The sequence below is a fragment of the Hemibagrus wyckioides genome, linkage group LG16 (assembly GCF_019097595.1).
Source record: "Hemibagrus wyckioides isolate EC202008001 linkage group LG16, SWU_Hwy_1.0, whole genome shotgun sequence".
In the NCBI taxonomy this organism is placed as follows: domain Eukaryota; kingdom Metazoa; phylum Chordata; class Actinopteri; order Siluriformes; family Bagridae; genus Hemibagrus; species Hemibagrus wyckioides.
The window spans coordinates 15565001-15578830 of record NC_080725.1 but is presented as its reverse complement, the minus strand read 5'-3'; the positions used below and the strand labels follow the sequence as shown (position 1 = coordinate 15578830).

Here is a 13830-nt window from a genome sequence, read left to right as displayed (position 1 = left end):
ATCAATTTTTGTTGCCGCGAGATTTGCTGTGTCGCGCGCTGGCTACAACAGTATAATTAGCTACCTAGCTCACGCTAGCATAACTTGCTAGGTCACAAATAACGGTCAAAACGTATTTCTGTCTTTTTAGTTGTTTAAATCATAGATTAACGAACTGGTAATGTAATTATTAAACAGGAAAATATCCAGATATGTGGTTATTATTTTAATGTCTTGACATACCTGGCTAATCGATCAGAGAAAAAACGTTTTGAATCGCGCTGGAAGAAATTAACGTACAAGCTCGTGCTCCTTTTCAACATATAAGATTGACAAGCCCCGCCTCCTCTGCAATGATTCGCTGTAGTTTATTATAACACTTTTCTGTTAACACTTTCCTTTTGTGAAGTGAGTCTTTTATTTATACTATCTTTTATTTATAATATTACTGCATAATATTTAAATAATATTTACCAAAAAAAATTGAAATAATATATTTTATTTAAATCGTTATCCTCAGACTCGGTTTAACAGACGATCCACAATGTTTGCTAGATTGACGCACGCAGATGTCACGACCCAATCAGATCATTTCTCTCAACTCGTAACCAATCCAATGGCAGGAGGCGTGGTTTTGCTGGAAACAGGGTGGGTGGTGAGGGGAGTGGTGGAGAGGGGGGTCATGCCACCCACCGCTGTGTGTGTATAGGAAGTGATGTGGTAACTTTTTGAACAGATGTGTTAGCTAGCAGGCTAGCAAGAAAAGAAAAAACAAGCCGTAGACAAGATGAGTGCCGGGGATCAGAAGGCGCTCTTAGTGTTAGTGAGCTCGGGGAAAAGCGGAGAGTGCTGACAGGTCGAGTTCGGGTGTTATTAGCATGTTAGCGCGGAGATAGCGGGCTGACGCTAACTGAGGGAGTTGTTTGAGACGCCATGGTGTGCGCGAGCGGCGCCTTGTCGGAGTCGCTGCAATGGCCGTGTCTGGTAACGCTGTTCCTCGCCTCTGTGGTGACTTTAATCATCTATTTAGTGCAGTATTTCGGTGTTTTTCGGCGCGGGAGCGGGACACGGGCCGGATGGGAGGAGTGTGAGGAGGCGGACCGGCTGCTGAGCTGGTTACTGGAGCTGAAGAGCTGGAGGACGGAGTGGAGGAGAGCCTGGATCCGAGCCCTCAACAACCACCGCTGCATTACACAGGTGTGTGTGTGTGTGTGTGTGTGTACGCATTCATGGTGCATACTTGTCAAAAAGTTGCTGGATTTCCCCAAGTGTCTGGTTTCGTAAAAATAAACTCAATGAAAAGTGGATTAAAGTATTTCAAATCTTTTACTCTGGACCTGCGCACACTGGTGTTTATGATGGATGTTTATTAAACACAGTGCTCACATGACTGTACACAGTGAAAGTGTAGTAGCATAGTCAACACCAGTGCACTAGTTTCTACTCCTGTGTTTTTTAAATGGGAAAATAAATAATCCTTTTACATTTACACAGAAAGATATGTATCTTCCCTGCTGCAAAACAATAGTTTACACAGGTCCAAACATGGTCAGATGATCAACATGGTGTGTGTGTGTGTGTGTGTGCACAAAGTTTGGGCATTTTTCTGGTGAGGTAACAAGAACCTCACATTTGTTTTATGCCTCTGTGTTGTTTTAAGAGTGTGTAAACTTTTCATGGTCAAGACCGGAACATATCTAATGAATAAACACACTGAATGATCTTCAATGCATTTCCAGCAGCATTCGAGCGTTCCTGATCAGATCTGGGCAAAAAAGGGAAAACATTTGGGGAAAAAAAAGTATTAATATTATAGAGTTCTGATTGTCTGTTCGATTTTCAGAGCGTCACTGCAGTTAATAACGTTTACGAGAGTGAACTTGATGGTTTCCTTTAGGAAATTATAATAAATTCAGTTTTATTCTATTTATTGATGCTTTTGTAGGGTTTTGAGACATAAAGTGTTTAACAAGACAGTGAAGAAAAGTTTTCAGAAGCGATTTAACACACAGAGTGTTCGTGGAGAGAATAACAAACACTGTCTATGCTGAATGAACACTGAGGATGAATCCGTGTATAGTGTGTAATTGTGCCCTGTGTAATAAACAGGTTATGACAGTTCCTCTGTGTGTGTGTGTGTTAGGGAGCGCTCCAGCTGGTGTTTGAGGAGGATGGTGTTCAGTCATCAGAACTCAGCGTGCACCACGTCTCCAGCTTTAACAGATCACCTGGACGGAAGGTGTGCAGTATGTTTACTGTATTTTACACAGTCAGTGTTGCGGGTTTCTTCTCATCACTCTGTCTCAGTATTATTCTAGTTCTCTTGCAGTAATGAGCACTTTATAAGCACAGCCCCGCTGCAGTAACACCATTTTTTTTTTCTCTCAGAATTTGAGAAGGTACTCAATCCCCGAAGAAGTGAAATGGTGAGCGTTAAAGGGGCATTAAGAAAGCTTCGGCCTCTAGTGGTAAAGTGGGTGGGGTTTTTTACTCATTAACCCTGCCCCCATTCCCACCCATGTTCATGAAGCTCCAACCTCAGGATCTACAGTTGTCTGTTGAGTATAATCCCAGAGGCCCGTGTAAACACAAAACAAGCGTTCCTGACCGGAAGTCAGTTTTCCACATTAGTGTGCAAGTCCTCGACCCAGAGCCGCAATTCCGGCAACTGGCGCTCAAAATGAGTTTCTTCAGTTCCTCTCAGAGTTTAATCTCCATCCTGCAGAATTTAAACAGGCTACACACACACACACACATACACACACACACACACACACACACACTTTCCCCTGCTCCTGTCCTGTATTACAATATTCACTTATGTCAATATGTTTCAAATTAAAGCAGCATGCTGGTATGAGTGACTCATACAGCAGCTATAAAGGCCACATCTACCAGAGAGAGAGAGAGAGAGTCTCTTGCTAAGCTGTACATCACACCGGCTATCTATAGTTCTGCAGAATTCCACCATTTGAACTGTTTTATCTATGTGTGTGTGCTAGGATGTGCAGTGTGAGGTGATTGGAGATAATCTGCAGTTTTCTCTCAGCGCTTGTCCGAACTCAGGCTCTACACCCCCTCCTCTGAGATACAGCGTAAAAATCTCACCGCTACAGCTGCAGGTACACACACACACACACACTTTAATTACGTTAAGCAGATATTATTAATTAGGGCTGAGGCTGATTTTCATATAAAACCCCGCCTGCTCTCTGTGTTCTCGTAAATTTTCTAATAAAATTGCCACATCACATTTTTCACACCTTCCTAGTCCTTATTTCCTAATCTCTACTATCTACTCGCTAGAATTATTCTGCAGTGAGCTGATCATAAAGGGTGCTGTTCAGTAGTGCATCTGGTTCACTGCCTGCTTTGTTTATTATTTAAATAACATGACAAACACCACACTGTGGGCGTGTCCCAAACCGAACAAGCAACATCACAAACACCACACTGTGGGCGTGTCCCAAGCCGAACAAGCAACATCACAAACACCACACTGTGGGCGTGTCCCAAACCGAACAAGCAACATCACAAACACCACACTGTGGGCGTGTCCCAAACCGAACAAGCAACATCACAAACCCATCACTGTGGGCGTGTCCCAAACCGAACAAGCAACATCACAAACACCACACTGTGGGCGTGTCCCAAACCGAACAAGCAACATCACAAACACCACACCGTGGGCGTGTCCCAAACCAAACAAGCAACATCACAAACACCACACTGTGGGCGTGTCCCAAACCGAACAAGAAACATCACAAACCCATCACTGTGGGCGTGTCCCAAACCAAACAAGCAACATCACAAACACCACACTGTGGGCTTGTCCCAAACCGAACAAGCAACATCACAAACACCAGACTGTGGGCGTGTCCCAAACCGAACAAGCAACATCACAAACCCATCACTGTGGGCGTGTCCCAAACCAAACAAGCAACATCACAAACACCACACTGTGGGCGTGTCCCAAACCGAACAAGCAACATCACAAACACCACACTGTGGGCGTGTCCCAAACCGAACAAGCAACATCACAAACACCACACTGTGGGCGTGTCCCAAACCGAACAAGCAACATCACAAACACCACACTGTGGGCGTGTCCCAAACCGAACAAGCAACATCACAAACACCACACTGTGGGCGTGTCCCAAACCGAACAAGCAACATCACAAACACCACACTGTGGGCGTGTCCCAAACCAAACAAGCAACATCACAAACACCACACTGTGGGCGTGTTCCAAAGGCTGTAGATTTGAGCAGTAGTGATGCAGCTGTAATTAAACTGTACTCCCCATTATCATATTTTCAGAGATATCAGTAAGACATTGTCTAGACTTCAACATCTGGATTCATCTGCAGCTGTCTTCTGCTCATCAGGGAGAGACTCAGAGTGGTTCTGGCTCTGGTCCTGATGAGATGGAGCTGTGTGATAGATGTTTTTCTGACTCATGGTGCTGATGTAGTGCTGAGTGTGTGTAAAGGATCTCTGTGTTTCTGATTATTTCTCCTAAACATACTCAGGGGTGAAGGCACTAAGGGGCTAAGGGCACCAACGCTTGTCTTGTATTCACCTCACACATTGTATATTTAAATTCGTTATAACATTATTATTATTATTATTATTACATTTATAATGGTGTGTGTGTATGTGTTTGTTTACTCAGCTGGCCCTGCAGATGACGGAGGTAGATGGAGAAGTTCAGATTACATGGGGACTGGAACAGCGGGACCTGACGCACCTGCAGCTCACACCCATTTACACACAGGTACACCCCCCCCCATACACACACTCCTGGCATCTAGTGAGTGTTTGTTTGCCTGATATTCTTGACACATTTTTGTGTAATATTTGTGTGTGTGTGTGTAGGGAGCATCAGTGTGTTTGAGTGAAGCAGCAGTGAAGAGCAGGCTGCAGCAGGTTCTGTGTGAAACACGAGCCACAGTGACTCTGAGCAGCAGGACTGCGCAACCTACAGAACTGAAGGTACGTCATCATCATCATCATCATCATAACCTCGCCCCAACATTGTGAGGTCAAAGGTCACCTAATAAGCCCAGTCAGCCTCTTGATACGAGTGGACTCGTTCATACGTATGTCTTCATGAAGATTTGGGGAAACGTGTGTATCGTACTCATGCTTCTGAGTGTGTGAACACTTACACATAAGTAATGTAAATGTTGATCAACTTTTAGACTGCAATTACAAAAAAGCTGTGTCAGGATCGTGCTTTACACTCTACAGCTGTACACACACACACACACACACACGCTCGTGTTTGCGGAGGAAGGACGCATCCCTGTGTGTGTAATGGAACAGTCCAGTCGAACAGCAGAGCTCAGTGTTGCCAGATTGATCAGAAATACGCCTAAACTGCATTTCTGTAAAACTCAAATGTTTACACACATGACATTAGCCTGCTTCTAAATCACTGATTTTAATAATTATATAAATCAAACCATTTTGGTCTAACATTTTAAACAATGGGTAAGCGTTTTAAGTTCTTCCTGTTTATTAATCATTATTCATCTTTATCTTCTCTGACGCTCCACTGATTTCTCTCATAAATCCATCAGTGGTGTTCAGAGAAGGAAACAGTGAAAGGATGTTATTTGTCTGTGTGTGTGTGTGTGTGTGTGATGGTTTTTTTATTTCCTCTCCCACAGGAAGTGAGGAACAGGATTTTAGAGGTCTCTTCTCCACCTAAACCCCCTCGTGCTCACCAGTGGAAACTCTTAGTGAAGAACGTCCGGGTCGTGTACAGCCAAGAGAATGGAGCTGCAGGTCATACACACACACACACACAGACCCTTTTACAGTTTCCTTCTCTAAACACCATTTATGAGAGAATTTAGAGGACATTCAGAGAATTATGATGACTAATAAATTGATTGATTGATATCCTTGTAAAACTCTGACATTTGATATTTCAGGCTGTAATTGTAAACAGTGTGTGTGTGTGTGTGTGTGTGTGTGGGTGTTACAGGCAGTCTAAGTCCTCAGTGTGTTATGCAGTTAGATGATCCTCCTCAGAAATTGTCCACCTCAGTGCTGAATAACGTAAGCGAGCCGGTGTGGGATCAGCCCTTTATCTTGTGAGTACATTTCATTTAAGTCTGGAAAAATTTTAATCAGTAAAAACAATCCTTTTATTTATTTTAATTTTTTGTATATTTTTTATTGTTTTACTTCATTTTCATTTTTTCTAATAGGTTTGAGTTTCTTTAAATTAGATGGGTTTTTTATTGCGGATATTTTTAGATTGTAGCGTTTTATAAATAATTTATTTGATCAAACTTTAAAGTAGTTGTATCTAATAAATTTAAAATACTCTACATTTTAATATTAAAACATTATAATTCGCTTTTCGAATATCAGTATCAGATCATCTGTTTCATGTGTGTGTGTGTGTGCAGTGAACTCAGCGGCAGGTCGAAGGAGCTGAACATCCAGCTGTTGGATCATGGGAAACCTCCAGAGAGTGAGATTATTCATATTTCGTTTCATATTTACTCGAAGTTTAAGATGTAAACAGCATTCAGAAACATCCAGATTCGAGTGATGATATTTAAAGCCTCATGAACGTTAAAGTTTGCACTAAAACTAAATAAAGTAAAGAACAAAGCTGAAATCAGTGTGTCTGTGGCAGCAGAAGAAGAGCACCACAGCGTGTGCAGGAAAGAAGAACTGAATGTGATACAAGTTTATTAATGTAAAGGTTTAATCCTGTGTAAAATCAATTAAAGATGTTTCTTAAGTAAGAAGATTAAACATAAAGCAGCTGTTACACTAATGTTCTTATTGTTGCTGTGTTGTGTCGGTGTGTGTTGTGTCTCCCCTGACAGGCTGTGTGCTCGGGCAGGTGTGTGTGCCGTTTAATCTGGTGAAGAGGAGCCCGAGAGGACAGCACACTTTCACACTGAGCAACACACACCAAGTTATCGGATCACTGACTACTGAGGTAATACACACACGCCACACATATCCAGTATAATACTTATAATGCCAAATATAACATAAATATTCTGTAAAGCTTTGATGATGCTACGGGCAGCTGCTGGTTAAGTCATTCATATTGTCATCATATCATTTTTTTTTTGTCTAGTTGTCCTACCTTGAGCCGAGCGAAGTGCGCACTTGGCAGCCACCTACTCCTGCGCCTACCAAGCGAGTGGAGATGGACAGGACCGTGATGCCATGCGGTACCGTCGTCACCACCGTCACTGCGGTGAGGAGCAGACCGGGGCGTTCGCTTCCAACAGGTACCGTACCAAGCCTGATGTAGTTTCTGTGTGTGTGTGTGAAACAGAGCCAGAGTGGTTCACACTCAGCAGGATTTGGTGATTAATATTCTAACCCGTGTCGTATTTTACATCTTGTTTTCAGAATCAATGAAACCTCCAACCAAAGCCAAGCTGACAGAGAGGCGAGTGTCTGAACAACCCTCAATGCTGGGAGCTAAAGTCAGCAAAGCCTTATCTTCATCAGATACAGGTACACACACACACAGACACACACACACACACTACTCACTGTGCTCAACACTAGACATAAAACCCTTTAATGTAAAGGAAATCTGTTGATTCAATCAAGAGCATAAAGTTGCCTACTCGTTTTAGACGTACTGTAGCTACGTCAGCTTTAAATGATAAAATGAACGCTTTCTGTGACGGAATTTTGTGATATGAGCTAGCTGTGAGGTGTGTAGGAACAGCACTCCCTAGTGGCTGTGCAGGTGTTGAAAATCTCCACTGAGGAACATGACATACTGACATCATCAGTCTCATTCTGATGATTTATTTTTATTACTCAGTTTTTGTGTAAATCTTCTTCCTCCATCAGTAACGCAGCTTGTGTTTAAACGTCTTTAAGCTGCTCCTTGTTCTCTGTCAGCTATGCTTCTCTGTAAATTCTGTCAGAAATCAGAAAGTGTGGAATGAGCACATATCTACTCCTGTGTTCCTCTGCTCTCCTGCTCAGAGCTGCTGATGCTGAACGGGACCGACCCGGTGGCTGAGGCTGCGATCAGACAGCTGTATGAGTCGGCTAAGCAGAAACTCAAATCTCCCGTCAAAAAGAGCACCATCATCATCTCTGGAGTGGCAAAGGTCTCGCACACACACACACAATTCACATTAATATGAGCGTTAATCAAAACTTTTAAAATCAAATAATCTTTACAGAAATCATTGCACAAATAAACTAAATATTTATATTAGTTGGATGTTTTAAGCTTTTGTTACGACAGAGTTCTTTGTATGTACAGAACTCTTTGTGTGTAATTATGTTAATTGCTGTGCAGAGACATGGTGGACTTTTGCCTTGCTGCTGTCTGATTCTTCTCATTTTGCAAATCAGAGGTGTTTTCTATGGATCTTCTGCAGAAAGGGCAATGTTAATGTGGGCAGCTCCACACAACTGGACACAAAACGGTGTTTAGTTGAATTCAGATGGGATTGAATGTCCTGTTTCACTGGAGCTGCTCAGTAGTTTTGGTTGTTGGCTGTCGTTGGCAGTGGTTTGCTGAAAATCGCAGACCTGCTGTTTTCACTAAACTCAGCACTCATTGTTTTATTCTGGAAACACATTTCTAAGCCAGCATGGCCAAACATACCTGACAGCAGGCTTCTGCAGGAAGTGATGTCATTACATGATTACATTATTGCACAGAAATGAGCTGCTGTCAGAAAAATACACAAACATTTAAAAATGTTTTCATGTTTATTGAAATATGATGAGTATGAAAGCTCCATGAAGGTCTTGTAGTCATGGCCTCATGCATGCGCATACAGCACGTCTCTATGGTCAATTCTGTGGTCTCACTTCGCTCAGGCACCGCTGTCTCAGGACGAGGAGATGACTCTAATGGCCGGATACGCTGCTGCGATGGACGCCTCCATGGCCGAGTCGCCCGACAGCACGAGGCAGGAATCGGAGACTCTCTCGGAACCCTGCATCTCAGACGTGACCGATCCGTTGGAGGGTCCGAGCGGAGCGGACTGGGAGAGTCAGACAGGAGAGGAATCAGACAAAGCTTCGCTCTCCCTCTGCGTCTCTGAGTCTGGATCCAAAAAGGGGAAAGGTGCTACATCTCGTTTTTCCTCCATATTTTAGTATCAATACTTCTCTCTGTTTTTTTTTTCTGTCATGTGTAGATGTGATGGTGAAAACTCTGTCTCATCCTTTGACCACACCCTTCTTTCTTTTTCCTCCTCCTGTCATCTTTCTGCCATCTTTAAGAGGAGAGCAGTGGTAAGCAGACTTTAATGCTGCCCGAGTAAGTGCACTCTCTCAAGGAGTCTATAGTGATGTAGTCATGTAGACTTCCCCTGAAAAACTAGTGTCCTCTGTAGTGGAGTGCAAAGCAAACCCAGTCCACAGCTCCTTTAATTCATGATCCCACTGTTGTAACCGGAGTCAAATCCATTAGTCTGTAAAGCTGAGGTGTGGACTGATCCTGATTGCTTTTATCCCTCATATCTGTCCATTAATCCTTCCATTTTACCGCCATTCTATTTTAAATCTTCAGTAGTTTAAGATGCTATTTAGTGCAATTCCTTCATTTTTTATTTCGACTTCATTTCAGTTAATTTAGATCCCATATTCACTATCCTCAGGTGATTACTGATAGGAATGATCAGTAAGAAAGCCCTTGGAATAAATCAAAACAATTTTGAAATAAAAGCAGGCATCTGATGGAAATAAGATGTGACCCAAACACAGGGGTGAAAATACTTTAATCTTTAGTGCAGGAGAGGGGGAAGATTGTAAGGAGCAAAGTTTTCTACAGGTTTGATCATAGACACTCAGTAGAAGCACATTTAGAGGAAAGCTCCCTCCTGTCTGCCTTTTCCTTATACATGAACTCACACTTGCGATTGGCTAGTGTCACTTTGATTGACAGGAGAGAGAGCACCTACCCCTCCCAGTTATACCTCCTAGACACCCGGGTGTGGGCGAATGTGCTATTGTTTAATGGTAACCCACATTATAGGCCTGGTTAAATCCATTCATCCACACAGAGGGTAGGGGTGTGTGGGGTGTTTACTTGCTTAACTTTCCACTAGAGTGCTCTCTTGTGTCCTGTTCAGTTCCTCTGAATCAGAAATGAGACGTAAGCAACAGTTTGTCGAATTATTTTGTTAAATTGTTTTTCCACAAGAGCTGCGAGCTTTAATACACCATGCCTGTGTTCTTCTTTACTCCTGGCCTTCCATGTGAAACTAAAACACTAATGAGACTTAATGTGTAAGTGGTAATGTGTAAATATGTTACTGTGGTGTTTCCCTGTGCAGGCAGCTTCCTCCATAAGGGTGCCCGGCTGTTTTTCAGGCGCCGGCAGCAGAGGAAGGAGCCGGGGATGAGTCAGTCCCATAACGACCTGCAGTACCTGGAGCAGGCCGAGGAGAGACGCACTGCCACCTTCAAGCGCATCATCAACCGCAAACTGCTGCCCAAACACAAGAGCAAAGCAAACGGCGTCCAAACATCAGACCTCCATCAGCCTCACTAACACACTCACACACACATTCTCTCACACACACACTCTCCAACACCAAAATGACACATAAAATCCAAGGACAAAGCGGTATTCTGTACTAGTCCGGATAAACACGCTAATCTTTACACTAATCCTTATGCTTATCCTCACACCCTGCCAGGCAGAAGGCCTTCCACGTTACGTAACGAAGTCACATGCTAAAGGTTGGGCGATATATCAGGATGACGATGAGGGAACTAAAACTGTGAGGAGGAAACATGCTGCTTTTTAGATTTTAATTTTTATCGACAATAATGCAAAGATGAATATAAAATCGAATCCGCTTTTAACGACCAGATATTTAGACCCCAAATCAAAGCGGCGCCTCGTCTCTGTCTTTGTCCATGACAACACGTCCTGTCCTGTCTGTCCAAGTTCCGATTACAGATAATGGAAGCCAAAATGTACATCATGTACTGCACGCTTTATACGCATCAGTGTTATCCGTGTTTAAAAATGGCCGAGGGATATATATCAGAGTTATTGGCACCCTTCATCAAGAATATAATGACACAAAATAAATATCTGTTATTCAGGATCATTGCTCCTTCATGGGAGGCTTCACTAATAATTAAAAAGAAACCGTTTTACACAAAATATTACTGATTGCACATTATATTTTATTCATTTCCCCACTCATTTTAATCAAGGGTGCCAATAATCCTGGTCATTCAGCATGATGCTGGTCATTCAAATTGCCAAGCTTTATATAAAAGTGTGTTTAATATTATAATAAGGAATGAAATATATTGATGATCCCACCCACGCCGTACGATTGGCCCAGTTGTTCACTGCAGCCAATCAGGTGGATTAGCAGCTTTACAGAGTCGTAACTCATTTACATAAACCATCAGCTGCTGCTGCCTTCACTCCGGTCGCTCTCCAACTTTCGGCTCTTTACAGACCTAACCGTTAATTTTTTAATCAAATCGCATATAATTAGATTAAAATTAAAGATAACTTGGAATGAATAGCAAAAAATAATAATAATGTGACTGTACACATCAACAACCTGAAGATTCTTTATCAGTAATATTTTAAATTTTATTGATAATTATAATAATAACTGTGCTGAGGTTTGGATGGTGACACACACACACACACACACACGCTGCAAAACAGTTGACTATTGAAACAAGAAGCCAAATATGCATCACTGGTGTGTGTGTGTAAAGGTGTCATGATGAGATGTGCCACATGATGAGTTCTTACCTGAACTATAGTTTTGTTTATTTTACCATTTTTCATTTATATATATATATATATATATATATATATATATATATATATATATATATATATATATATATATATATATATATATATATATATAATCTGAGTAAATATGTAAATCCGTCGGTCAGTTTGAATGTTGTTTCATGAATATAGGACGGAGTGTGTTTGTGTGTGTGAGTGTTTAAACACTACAGGAGGGCATTAATGAGAACTTTAATCACACACAGTGATGTCACAATGTCATTTCAGTGATTTGTTTAGTTTTGTTTATTTGTTTGTTGATCACATGACCTGTACTACGTTTGTGTTGTTTGTCTCTGAGGGATTTAATGATCCACTTCCCGCTGATGATAATCCCACATTCCTTTATTCTCAGTGTGTGATGTTACGCACTGTTAGTATTTGTTTGTTAGTAGTCACATGACCAGCTGATTGATTTTCTGTGTGTGTGTGTGTGTGTGTGTGTGTGAAATGTTTCGATAATCAGTGTTCTGATCCACATTTCCTCCTTTAATCGTTTCATTTGACGTTTCTCCGGTGAAGAGTGTGGGGTGGCTCAGGCTGCAGTTAGGACTGTGTTTGTGTGTGTGTGTGTGTAAGTGTGAGAATGTGATTTGTTTTTAGTTTGTTTAGTCACATGACCTGAAGTCCTACAGTTAATATCCAGTACAGATGGGGATTTGTCTCACACACACAATAAAACATCTCAGATCTCACTTTCACCCCAAACCGCAGTGTGTCAGAGGACATGTGTTCAGGGTGTGTGTGTGTGTGTGTGGTGTCAGAGCTCCACACACTCCGGACACGGCTCCCAGGATGATCCTCTCGATGTGTGAATCTCAGGCGTCTGTTAATCGCACCATGTTCACTAGGTAGTGCGCTGTTGTCATGTCCTGTCTGGAGGATCTAGTGTACTCGTGTAATCCCACAATGCACTGCAATTAGTTCATGTCTATAGCACACTCTTGTAGGGATTAGAGGTTAGGGCACAGGGCTTATTACTGATCATGGGGATTTATTTGGGATGAGAAGGTCACGTGGTCAGTCAGTTTACTGTCTTTGTAGCCTAAACCGTCTGATCTCTAAACGTAACAGGAAGTGACGACTGTGAGTAAACCCACACTTCAGTCTGATGCTGATTGACATCACTATGGTAACCAATGTCCCTTGCACCATGTGAGCATGTGCTTAATCCTTTGATGACACCTTCAGCTTTCTGAGCTCTGTACTCAAGACACCAAAATTAACACCTGGAACAGGAAGTGATGCGACAGAGCTGAGTGTAGCCATAAATTAATGAGCTTGATGAGTTCACTGTTGTGTGTATGTGTGTGTGAAAGAGAGAGAGAGAAGAGACTACTGGTGTTTCAGGTTTCACTGGACTCTGAGTGTGTGTGTGATTAATATTAGGTTTATCATTTCAAGCAATAAATGCTGACTGATTAACAAAAATGTTTTGGGGTTTGACTTGATTATATGAATAACATCATTGTATGTATTAAGACACATGTTAAGGTGAACATGATCCACATGTAGAACTGAACCTCTTACGTTGCACATGTGACTTTAGGTCCAGACCAGAGACGTGAACCTTATCTGATCACATGTAAAATAATCACACTGCATATGAACTGCAGGCCGCATTTAACCCACGGATTTACACACAAATCATTTACATGAGCATTTAGATAGATAGATAAATACATACCATAACATTATGACCACTGACAGGTGAAATGAATAACGCTGATTATCTGTTAGTGGGTGGGATATATTAGGCAGCTAGTGCACATTTTGTCCTCAAAGTTGATGTGTTAGAAGCAGGAAAAATGGGCAAGCGTAAGGATTTGAGCGAGTTTGACAAGGGCCAAATTGTGATGGCTAGACCACTGGATCAGAGCATCTCCAAAACTGCAGCTCTTGTGTGGTGTTCCCGGTCTGCAGTGGTCAGTATCTATCAAAAGTGGTCCAAGGAAGGAACAGTGGTGAACCGGTGACAGGGTCATGGGCGATCAAGGCTCATTGATGCACATGGAGAGTGAAGGCTGGGCCATGTGATCCGATCC

The 13830-nt window shown here is 42.2% G+C and overlaps 1 protein-coding gene across 2 annotated transcripts; it reads left to right on the top strand.

The window, feature by feature from the left end:
- Positions 1-645: 645 nt before the first annotated feature.
- On the top strand, positions 646-13198 carry LOC131367037 (C2 domain-containing protein 2). 2 transcript variants are annotated; one of them, XM_058412218.1, is made up of 14 exons: positions 646-1176; positions 2123-2218; positions 2982-3101; positions 4655-4756; positions 4858-4974; positions 5655-5772; positions 5975-6083; positions 6405-6469; positions 6834-6949; positions 7094-7250; positions 7375-7482; positions 7969-8096; positions 8821-9070; positions 10284-13198. In XM_058412218.1, the coding sequence occupies exons 1-14, from the start codon at positions 913-915 to the stop codon at positions 10499-10501; spliced, it is 1968 nt and encodes a 655-aa protein (XP_058268201.1). In that variant the 5' UTR covers positions 646-912; the 3' UTR covers positions 10502-13198. The 2 variants fall into 2 exon arrangements, with proteins under 2 accessions (XP_058268201.1, XP_058268202.1); XM_058412219.1 differs by lacking the exon at positions 2123-2218.
- The last annotated feature ends 632 nt before the right edge of the window (positions 13199-13830 follow it).

Coding starts and splice junctions, on each gene's coding strand:
- LOC131367037 (XM_058412218.1), top strand. CDS start 913: ATGGTGTGCGCGAGCGGCGCCTTGTCGGAGTCGCTGCAATGGCCGTGT. Junction 3,102..4,654: donor TCTCACCGCTACAGCTGCAG/GTACACACACAC, acceptor TTGTTTACTCAG/CTGGCCCTGCAGATGACGGA. Junction 4,757..4,857: donor TCACACCCATTTACACACAG/GTACACCCCCCC, acceptor GTGTGTGTGTAG/GGAGCATCAGTGTGTTTGAG.